The sequence below is a fragment of the Salvelinus sp. IW2-2015 genome, linkage group LG7 (genome assembly GCF_002910315.2).
Source record: "Salvelinus sp. IW2-2015 linkage group LG7, ASM291031v2, whole genome shotgun sequence".
NCBI lineage: Eukaryota > Metazoa > Chordata > Actinopteri > Salmoniformes > Salmonidae > Salvelinus > Salvelinus sp. IW2-2015.
Genome location: NC_036847.1, coordinates 9,016,938 through 9,029,249, shown reverse-complemented (window position 1 = coordinate 9,029,249; position 12,312 = coordinate 9,016,938). Strand labels below are relative to the sequence as shown.

Sequence of the window (12,312 nt, the reverse complement as noted above, 5' to 3'; positions counted from 1 at the left end):
ATCTATAGCAACAGCTCATGGTCTTAGTGGAATCAGAAGTTTTTTTGACTCAATGGAGGAATGTAGTCAGAGAAATGCTGATGAATGTCTTGCTCGAGCTTTGTATGCAACTGGTTCACCTCTGATGCTCACAGGCAATGAGTATTGGAAGAGATTTCTGAATGTTCTTTGCCCAGTATACACCCCTCCAACCAGACATGCTTTATCTACTCATTTGCTGGATGCAGAGTTCAACAGAGTTCAACTGAAGGTCAAGCAAATCATAGAGAAAGCAGACTGTATTGCAATCATCTCTGATGGGTGGTCGAATGTTTGTGGGCAAGGAATAATTAACTACATTATCTCCACCCCTCAATCAGTATTCTACAAGAGCACAGACACAAGGAACACCGGTCTCTACATTGCAGATGAGCTGAAGGCAGTCATCAATGACCTTGGACTACAGAAGGTATTTGCACTGGTGACAGACCATGCAGCTTTCATGTTCGCAGCACTGTCTAAAGTGGAGGAGTTCTACCCTCACGTCACACCCATTGGCTGTGCTGCTCATGAATTGAATCTGCTCCTCAAGGACATCATGGCACTGAAAACAATGGATACACTCTACAAGAGAGCCAAGGAAATTATTATGTATGTGAAGGGTCATCAAGTTATAGCAGCAATCTACCTCACCAAGCAAAGTGAGAAGAATAAGAGCATCACATTGAAGCTGCCCAGAAACACCAGTTGGGGTGGTGTTTTCATCATGTTTGACAGTCTCCTGGAGGGGAAGGAGTCTCTCCAAGAAATGACCATAATCACAGTCTGCCAATATGGACAGCCCCATCAAGAGGATCCTCCTAGATTATGTATTTTGGGAGAGAGTGGTAAGCAGCATGAAACTCCTGAAACCTATAGCAGTAGCCATTGCACAGATTGAGGGAGACAATGCTATCCTGTCTGTTGTTCAGACTCTGCTTGCAGATGTAAGAGAAGGAATCTGTACTGGCCACTTCACTGTTGCTCCAAGCAGAGGAAACTGCAGTTCTGAAATACATCAAAAAGTGTGAAGACTTCTGCCTGAAGCCCATACACACCGCAGCGTACATGTTGGACCCCAAGTAGGCTGGCAAGAGCATCCTGTCTGGTGCAGAGATCAACAAGGCCTATGGTGTCATCACTACCGTGTCTCGCCACCTTGGCCTGGATGAGGGCAAGGTTCTTGGCAGTCTGGCGAAGTATACTTCCAAGCAAGGGCTTTGGGATGTCAGCCGTGCCAACATATCTCATCAGCCACCTGGTGGAAGGGACTTTGTGGATCTGAGGCTCTTTCCCCTGTTGCCCCCATCATCCTCCAAATCCCACCAACATCAGCCGCCTCGGAGTGCAACTGTTCCTTGTTTGGGAACACACACACACACACCAAAGCACTCAACAGGCTGACCAATACAAGGGTTGAAATATTGGTGGCCATCCGGGCATATTTGAGGCTTTTTGAGCCTGACAACGAGCCATCCTCAACCAGGAAAGTGACAGTGAAGATGAGGCCTCAGAGTCTGATTTTCAAGAGGTGGACATTGAGAAGGTCCAGGGAGAAGACATGGAAGCCTGACACGGAACCCAAACCGGCTGTGCGCGTGCGCCATCGTGCATAAATGTATTTTGTCCCCCCACACCAAACGCGATCACGACACGCAGGTTCAAATATCAAAACAAATTCTGAACCAATTATATTAATTTGGGACAGGTCGAAAATAATTAAACATTTATGGCAATTTAGCTAGCTAGCTTGCACTTGCTAGCTAATTTGTCCTATTTAGCTAGCTTGCTGTTGCTAGCTAATTTGTTCTGGGATATAAACATTGAGTTGTTATTTTACCTGAAATGCACAAGGTTCTCTACTCARCCAATTAATCCACACATTAAACGGTCAACCGAATTGTTTCTCGTCATCTCTCCTCCTTCCAGATTTTTTCTTCTCTTGACTCTATATTGCGATTGGCAACTTTCAGAAATTAAGTGCATTACCGGCACTGACCGTGTTCGTCTTTCAGTCACCCACGTGGGTGTAACCAATGAGGAGATGGCACGTGGGTACCTGCTTCTATAAACCAATGAGAAGATGGGAGAGGCAGGACTTGCAGTGCGATCTGCGTCAGAAATAGAACTGACTTCTATTTTAGCCCATGGCAACGCAGATGCTCGTTGGCGCGCGCGCGAGCAGTGTGCGTGCAATAATTGAATAACATGTATGTCTAAATTTATTTTGCAACACTCGCGCACGCGACGTGAGCGGTGTAGTCGGCCTGTGAGAGGAAGACAACCAAAGCTTTAGTTTCTAGACTATCATTTTACAAATGTTTGTTAAATGTTTTTGGGAGATGCAATGGATCATTGGGGATCATTCAATATTCCCTTTCTTTTGTTGTTCAGTGAAATCATCCCATATGAAGAGTCAACTCATTTAATTAAAGTTCAATTTGGAACTAAATAGTTTACTTCTACTTATGAGGTAAAATATTTAGGTTTCTGTCTCCCTATGATATGGTAAATATATCCAATGCAAAAAACATCTACATTTAAATGGTATTAATATTCATTTGCATATATTTCTGTTAATTCCCATATATTCCCACGGAAAGTTTCCACCTCTGAATATTCCCCAAAATGTGCAACCCTAGTTGGCAATGTCAGTGGGTTTTGTGATGAATGAGCTATCTGATTCAATGAATGATGGAGCTGAATTAGCATTTTTTCCCAAAATTTCATTTAAGGTGCTCCAAAGCTTTTTTCTATCAGTCTTTATGTCATTTATCTTCGTTGTTTCATAGTGTAGTTTCTTCTTCTTTTTATTTCAGTTTAGTCACATGATTTCTCACTTTGCAGTATGTTTGCCAATCGTTTGTGCAGCCAGACTTATTTGCCATTCCTTTTGCCTCATCTCTCTCAACAATTCAATTTTTCAATTCCTCATCAATCCCCATTAACAGTTTTTACAGTAATTTTCTTAAATGGGTCCATGCTTATTAGTAACTGGAATAAGCAATTTCATAAATGTGTCAAGTGCAGTGTCTGTTTGCTCCTCTTTACACACCACGGACCAACATATTCTTTACATCAACAACCTAGGAATCACTACAAAACATATTGTATGACCTCTTATACACTATATTAGGCCCAGCCTTTGGAACTTTTCCTAGATATGGCTACTATATTGTGATCACTACATCCAATGGATTTGGATACTGCTTTCAAACAAATCTTTGCAGCATTAGTAAAGATATGATCAATACATGTTGATGATCTCATTCCTGTACTGTTTGTAACAACCCTGGTAGGTTGATTTATAACCAGGTTGCAGGCACTAGTTACAGTCTGAAATGTTCTCTTGAGTGGGCAGCCTGATGAAAGCCAGTCAATATTTAAAATCACCCAGAAAGTAAACCTCAATTGACATCACATACATTATCAAGCATTTCACACGTTATCCAGATACTGTTAGCACTTGGTCTATAGCAGCTTCCCACCAGAACGGGCTTTAGGTGAGGCAGATGAACCTGCAGCCATATTACTTCAACAGAATTTAACATGAGATCCTCTCTAATCTTTACAGGAATGTGGTTCTGAATATATACAGCAACACCTCCACCATTGGCATTTCTATATTTTCTGTAAATATTATAACCTTGTATAGCTACCACTGTATCAAAGTTATTATCTAAGTGAGTTTCAGAGATAGAATATGAATGTCATCTGTTACTAGCAAATTATTGATTTCATGAACCTTGATCTTAAGCTACATGTGTTAACGTGGGCTATTTTGAGCACTTTTCTTCTGGGATGCTTCCTTGTTTTTATTGCTTTACTCAGAAACTTAACAGCAGTAGATGCGCTCATGTTCTTTATGCTAGTGCAGGGTGAGCTGCACACAGTGGGACTTCCTACTAGGGCACACCGGCTCAGTGCTAACAGTATAAATCGGGTTCGTAGGCATGTGATTACAGCATACAATAGCTGTAAGATCAGCAGAGGCATTCAGAGCAGTTAGAGAGACATGCATTAAGTTACTTATATTGCGTCTACCGACACCCCTGGTGTAATGTATATTTGCTGAAGCATTATGACAACTCTGCATCACAATGGTAGGGATCAGCTGACCTGGGCTTGGGTCATTGATAAGTCATTGCCTCAAAGCAGCCTCATAATGCTGTGAAAGGATCCATGAACCCAAATGATTTGGGTGGATCCCATCCTCCTGATAAAACGTGTTTTGTTTACAAAAGCTATCGAAATTGTCCACAAAAGTAAAACCCATTGAGCTGCAATAATCAGGTAGCCAGTTGTGAAGAGAAAGAATCCTGCTAGAGCGTTCAATGCCACGATTCAGAGAGGGCACAGGGCCAGATATGATGGGTCTTTTGTTAGTGTCTAGCAGAGAGTCGATCTTTAAAATCCAGTTTCAACTGTCAAGGGGTCTGAATTTGATCACAAGTTCATGAATTCGCATATAAGCCTTCAGAATTAGACTCTTATTCTCAAACACCCCCTTTATCCCACTTGACCTTCTCATTACCGAAACGGCTAAAAAGCTCAAAATTGGGAAAAAGTCAGAAGCATTACCTTAGCAACATGGAGGCATGAATGGGCTTTAGTGAGGTGGTTAATTCTTCGCGGACTCATAAATGGCCGTTCCCTATTATTTGCAGATTGAGCTAATATGCTGACTAGACCAGCTAATAGTCATTTACAACATTAACAATGTATACTGTATTTCTGATCAATTTGATGTTATTTAAAAAATGGACCAAAAAAAGTGTGCTTTTCTTTCAAAAACAAGGACATTTCTAAGTGACCCCAAACTTTTGAACGGTAGTGTATATAGACTGCTCAAAAAAATAAAGGGAACACTTAAACAACACAATGTAACTCCAAGTCAATCACACTTCTGTGAAATCAAACTGTCCAATTAGGAAGCAACACTGATTGACAATAAATTTCACATGCTGTTGTGCAAATGGAATAGACAAAAGGTGGAAATTATAGGCAATTAGCAAGACACCCCCAATAAAGGAGTGATTCTGCAGGTGGTGACCACAGACCACTTTTCAGTTCCTATGCTTCCTGGCTGATGTTTTGGTCACTTTTGAATGCTGGCGGTGCTCTCACTCTAGTGGTAGCATGAGACGGAGTCTACAACCCCCACAAGTGGCTCAGGTAGTGCAGCTCATCCAGGATGGAACATCAATGCGAGCTGTGGCAAGAAGGTTTGCTGTGTCTGTCAGCGTAGTGTCCAGAGCATGGAGGCGTTACCAGGAGACAGGCCAGTACATCAGGAGACGTGGAGGAGGCCGTAGGAGGGCAAACAACCCAGCAGCAGGACCGCTACCTCCGCCTTTGAGCAGGAGGAGCACTGCCAGAGCCCTGCAAAATGACCTCCAGCAGGCCACAAATGTGCATGTGTCTGCTCAAACGGTCAGAAACAGACCTCCATGAGGTGGTATGAGGGCCCGACGTCCACAGGTGGGGGTTGTGCTTACAGCCCAACACCGTGCAGGACGTTTGGCATTTGCCAGAGAACACCAAGATTGGCAAATTCGCCACTGGCGCCCTGTGCTCTTCACAGATGAAAGCAGGTTCACACTGGCACATGTGACAGACGTGACAGAGTCTGGAGACACCGTGGAGAACGTTCTGCTGCCTGCAACATCCTCCAGCATGACCGGTTTGGCGGTGGGTCAGTCATGGTGTGGGGTGGCATTTCTTTGTGGGGCCGCACAGCCCTCCATGTGCTCCGCCAGAGGTAGCCTGACTGCCATTAGGTACCGAGATGAGATCCTCAGAGCCCTTGTGAGACCATATGCTGACACATGCACATTTGTGGCCTGCTGGAGGTCATTTTGCAGGGCTCTGGCAGTGCTCCTCCTGCTCAAAGGCGGAGGTAGCGGTCCTGCTACTGGGTTGTTGCCCTCCTACGGCCTCCTCCACGTCTCCTGATGTACTGGCCTGTCTCCTGGTAGCGCCTCCATGCTCTGGACACTACGCTGACAGACACAGCAAACCTTCTTGTCACAGCTCGCATTGATGTGCCATCCTGGATGAGCTGCACTACCTGAGCCACTTGTGTGGGTTTAGACTCCGTCTCATGCTACCACTAGAGTGAGAGCACCGCCAGCATTCAAAGTGACCAAAAACATCAGCCAGAAAGCATAGGAACTGAGAAGTGGTCTGTGGTCACCACCTGCAGAATCACTCCTTTATTGGGGGTGTCTTGCTAATTGCCTATAATTCCACTTTTGTCTATTCATTTGCAAGCAACAGCATGTGAAATTTATTGTCAATCAGTGTTGCTTCCTAAGTGGACAGTTTGATTTCACAGAAGTGTGATTGACTTGGAGTTACATTGTGTTGTTTAAGTGTTCCCTTTATTTTTTTGAGCAGTGTATAATAATAACAGTAATGAGATAAATGAAATACATTTATAATTACATTTTCAATATTTTTATTTTCAGTGTTATGTTTAACTCAGGCCTTTTCATTAGGTAAGAAATGTAAAAAAAAAAATATTACACATTGATTTGTTTTACTTTTTTTGGACTTGGTAATGAGCAGTAATGACAATCTTTGCGTTGGTACTGGAAATTGTGGTAAAATGAATTATATCTGATCAATAAACAAAAAGTATGAAATAGATAAGTACTCTCAGTGATCAAAAGAGGAAATTGTGAAAAATGACACTTGAGAATTGTTTTGTCAAATGTCAATTTTGTGAGAATGACCCAACTAAAGTAAAGATGCCTTTCTTTTTAGGACAATGGTAGACACTTTCTTGTAGGTCTGGTTTGTCCAAAAATATGTGGTGTATAAAACAAACTCTCGGTCTGTTTCTTGTTTTACAACGAACTTCCTCACACTGACTACACCGTTTGCAAATTCAATGATGCATTACAACTAAGGATACATCAACCTGAATCTTTCAATGACAGCCAGGCCTATTGTGCAGGAATAAGATGGAGTATCCTATATCCACAATGTGCCAAATGACTCATGCTTACTTTGTTCACTCATATAGCTTCAACCGAGTATAATGAAACAAAGGTAGTGTGTATAATGTATAGGTCTGTATAGGTCTAAAAAGGGCCTACAATTGCCACTCACAATTTCCTTAAATATGGTTTATTTTACAAATGTAAAAAGCATATCAAGCATCATTCCCCCCAAATAYACTGAACAAAAATATAAAACGCAACATGCAACTATTTCACTGAGTTACAGTTCATATAAGGAAATAATTATTTCGACCTTAATCTATGGGTTTCACAAGACTGGGGAGCCAGGCCCAGCCAATCAGAATTCGTTTTTCCCGTACAAAAGGGTTTTATTACAGACAGAAATACTCCTCAGTTTCATCAGCTGTCCGGGTGGCTGGTCTCAGACGATCCCGCAGGTGAAGAGGCCAGATGTGGAGGTCCTGGGCTGGCATGGCAACACGTGGACTGCGGTTGTGAGGCCGGTTGGACATACTGCCAAATTCTATAAAACGACATTGGATGCTGCTTATGATAGAGAAATTAATATTCAATTCTCTGGCAACAACTCTGGTGGACATTCCTGCAGTCCACATGCCAACTGCACACTCCCTCAAAACTTGAGACATCTCTGGCATTGTGTTGTGTGACACCTCTGTAATGATCATGTTGTTTAATCAGCTTCTTGATATGCCACACCTGTCAGGTGGATGAATTATCTGGGCAAAGGAGAAATGCTCACTATCAGGGATGTAAACAAATTTGTGCACAAAATTTGAGAGGAATAAGATGTGTGTGTGGATTTTTTTTTTTTTTTTTTTTTTTCAGCTCATGAAACATGGGACCAACACTTTACATGTTGCGTTTATATTTTAGTTCAGTATAAGTTTCTGTGAGAATTACCAGAACAATCTGAGATACCCAAAAATATTTTGGGATATGCAACCATGGAATGGCCTATGAGACCTCATGGCCTTGACCATGAGAAAAGACTGCTACTGTACAACAATGATTGAATTGAGCCCCCAGTGTAGGCCTACACTGTCCTACACACAATTAAAAAACAGCTTTAAGTCATCAAATGTGATGACACAGTCCAGCCCATTCCTGCCAATTACGCTGTGTGTTTTTCGTAAAGTGACAAATGTCCAACTGCCCTAACAAAATTCACAATATTGGTAACAGACTCCATCTGCTGGTCATGTCAAATGGGCAATGTCCTCATGAGTCATGACCAAACTTTCTTGTGTCAGATTACATTAAAATATGAACGGCTGTCTATTATTTAGTGTATCTGGTAGAGAGGAAAGAGTCAAATTCCAAATGAATTGGTCCTTACCAAAGTAAAACTCTAATCTGGACCTCGAAACCAGCCCAGTTCCACTGCTGATTTTCATTATTTCCCTCTAAACAAGGACTGATTTAGACCTAGGAGTGGACACCACACAACTCTGTGCAGWGGGCGCAATCAATTATCAGGTAGAACAGAAAACCAGCACTATTAGTCTGGACCTCCAGGCTGGGATTCGAACACCCCTGACCTATAGACCTATAGCCATGCTGACTAGGCGAGGAGAGCCACAATGCTAGCTAATAAATCATTGGCTAGTCTGATCATTACTATCTGCGTTCCAGCTGAGTGATAGTTGTTGATAAGTAGCTAGTATAAAGCATTCCAGGCAAATGTTCTACTAACCTGTGCTTGGCGATAGCCTACTTACTTTGTTCTCAATTCGGAAGACAATTGTATCTTGTAAATGTGTGTCCAGTTGCAAATGGTTCTCGATAAACCAGACAAAATTCAGAAAAATATTAAATCCACATTTTGCACTGAGTCAGTAGTTCCCTCACCATTTCACCTGCCAGACATGTTGCATTTCACAACATCTTTGCAGGAACTAGTCGTTTCTATGCGACGTGGCCGTGGCGCATCAGACAGTGTGACCAAAACAAAGACACACACATTTTTTATTTGATGCAAAATGTGGATTTAATATCTTTCCGAATATTCTCTGGTTTTTGGAGAACCACTAGCCCTTATTCATAACTTCAATTCCATTGCATTACATTGAGCCATTGGACATCCCCTTTAACCTTGTTAGGGAAATGCTCTGTCTAAACGCAAATACGCCTAGCATGCGATACAACTTTAAAAACACTTGGAACTTAACTTTCATATAAGCGAGAATAAAAAAGATATATATATAAATACTTGTAAACAGATACACTTAACTGTACGGAGTTTAGGAAAGTTGCACCCTGCTGTATTTTGAGAAACGTGATCTAGACGGAATCGTGAAATTGAATGGTCCATTGGAAATGCGACCGCAAAGTGAGAGGATGTGTCATAGCGAGGTGGTGTGTAAAAACAACTGGGTGCTACTTTGCTAAACTGCACACAGTAAGCCTATCTTTTATATTTGAAAGATTCTTTCTTGCTTATATGAAAGTTAAGTTCCAAAGGTTTCCGAAACCTTAAAACTAGTGAGGATTAATAACTTTTCTCAACTTTAAAACAGAGCTTTGGGATTGTAGTTCATTATTTTCTACATTAACTTTGTCCAACGAACCATGGCGGAGTTAGTGCATACAAAAAGACAGTATTACTATTTCTTTCCTATGTCATTGCCTACAAGTTTGATTGGGGATTTCTATTGGAGCAGCACTTTCTGGCTATCTACATACTGTACTGTCACAGATGGAACAATGAACCAGATATTTCACCAGATGTATAAATGTGAAGCATCCAGCTGGCGTTTCCACTCACTATATGGTAATGAGAGGAAGCCCAGTGGCCAGAATGCTGCTAATTTACTCATCGATGAAACATTTGATCTCAATACAGTTTTGTTTCCAAAACTATCTGTTACAAACAGAGTGGACTAAGTTTTGTAGACTTTACCCTTTGCCAAAGTTTCAACAAAATGTATATAAAAAACATTTAAAAAGGGTGAATTGAGTTATTGCAAACACGCACTTCACGAAGTAGCCTTTCCCTAACGGAAATATGGAAATACTTGCTAGAACGTGCCAATAGGATATTGCTAGCTCATGCTTTGCTCTGCCCATCTCCTTGCTTGTATTTATTTAACTAGGCAAGTCGGTTAAGAGGAAATTCTTATTTACAATGACGGTCTACCCCGGCCAAACCCTAACGACGCTGGGCCAATTGCGCACTGCCCTACGGGTCTCCCAATCACGGCCAGTTGTGATACAGCCCAGGATCGAACCAGGGTCTGTAGTGACGCCTCTAGCACTGGGTTGCAGTGCCTTAGACCGCTGCGCCACTGATTAATTTTCTCCCATTGGAAACGACAGGCTGTGGTCCATCTTGGGTTATTAATAAAAATCTTTGGTACTGTTTTTGCCTTTGTCAAAGACAGAACAGTATGAAGATAGGTTAAAAGTATTCTCCAAAAGAAAGCTCCAATCACACTTGTAGGCGATGTAATCCAACGAACCATATCAAACATCTCCAATCCAAAATCAAATCTAGAGTCGGCTTTCTATTTCGCAACAAAGCCTCCTTCACTCACGCCGCCAAACTTACCCTAGTAAAACTGACTATCCTACCGATCCTCGACTTCGGCGATGTCATCTACAAAATAGCTTCCAATACTCTACTCAGCAAACTGGATGCAGTTTATCACAGTGCCATCCGTTTTGTTACTAAAGCACCTTATACCACCCACCACTGCGACCTGTATGCTCTAGTCGGCTGGCCCTCGCTACATGTTCGTCGTCAGACCCACTGGCTCCAGGTCATCTACAAGGCTATGCTAGGTAAAGCGCCGCCTTATCTCAGTTCACTGGTCACGATGGCAACACCCACCCGTAGCACGCGCTCCAGCAGGTGTATCTCACTGATCATCCCTAAAGCCAAAACCTCATTTGGCCGCCTTTCCTTCCAGTTCTCTGCTGCCTGCGACTGGAACGAATTGCAAAAATCTCTGAAGTTGGAGACTTTTATCTCCCTCAACAACTTTAAACATCTGCTATCTGAGCAGCTAAACGATCGCTGCAGCTGTACATAGTCCATCGGTATATAGCCCACCCAATTTACCTACCTCATCCCTATACTGTTTTAATTTATTTACCTTTCTGCTCTTTTGCACACCAGTATCTCTACTTGCACATGATCATTGGATGATTTATCACCCCAGTGTTAATCTGCTAAATTGTAATTATTTGCTCCTATGGCCTATTTATTGCCTACCTCATGCCTTTTGCACACATTGTATATAGATTCTCTTTTTCCCCCCTACTATGTTATTGACTTGTTTATTGTTTACTCCATGTGTAACTCTGTGTTGTTGTCTGTTCACACTGCTATGCTTTATCTTGGCCAGGTCGCAGTTGCAAATGAGAACTTGTTCTCAACTAGCCTACCTGGTTAAATAAAGGTGAAAATAAATAAATAAATAAAATAATGACGACGTTGGCTAGCTAAATTCACGAAGAGAAACGTCATCCGGTCTAAAGGCCGTCTCACGACGAATTGCGCATGTGCATGCCGTCAAATCAAAGGCGCTCCGATTACGTGTTCTCCGCATGACCAAGCCAACGTCGCCCACCAGTGTGATGGGGAATTTCTATTGGAGAAGCATTTTGACAAATGAAAACGTGTCAGTTTGTCTCTTTCTTTCTTAATAACATGTTAAAATAATGAAGACATTGGCTCGAATCTACGTTGCATCTTCAGAGTAGTACATTTTCTAAAAGGGAGAATGTTTCACTTCTCTCATTCCTGAAAGCTTGATCTGTATCGCAAGCGTTCCAGGAAGTCTCGCGATGTTGCGGATTTAGAAACTGTGCATTCGTAGCTTCTACAAATCAACTATTATCACGTAACGTTAGCTAACGTACGAAGTGCTATCTATTGCTTGAGACCACATGTCTACATATTATATGGGATGTTTTTGAGCCTCAACGTGATGGCTAGCTAGATTTGTCATAATTACATTTTGGGGGAAAGTTAGCTAACGTTAGCTGGCAGGCTAGCCAACAACGTGCTAGCTGGCCATTTCATAGCTATGAAAGCAATAAAACTAGTTACTCACTTGTCCTCCAATGGTGACATCAAAGAACACAATCGGGTTGTTGGGGTTAGAAGGCTGAACATTCATTGTTATTTATTTTCACTCACAAGTAAAACAATACGTGAAACTCTTCAGTGGTTAGCCAAAAGCATGTCATTAGCGAACTAATTCAAAAAGAACTGCGGTTCCTAAATCTACGGTAGCCGCAGGTGGACAATTACTACGGCTCACTTCCATGGACAAACATTACTGATTGCCCCCACTCAAGA

At 42.0% G+C, this 12,312-nt stretch overlaps 1 protein-coding gene across 1 annotated transcript in view; it reads right to left on the bottom strand.

The window, feature by feature from the left end:
• Window positions 1-12,306, bottom strand: part of ppih (peptidylprolyl isomerase H (cyclophilin H)) — a 30,690-nt gene extending 18,384 nt beyond the window's left edge. The window contains exon 1 of the mRNA XM_023990905.2: window positions 12,065-12,306. Within this exon, the coding sequence (XP_023846673.1) occupies window positions 12,065-12,130 (66 nt within the window). The 5' untranslated portion in view covers window positions 12,131-12,306. The remainder of the gene's footprint in view (window positions 1-12,064) is intronic.
• Window positions 12,307-12,312: the final 6 nt, after the last annotated feature.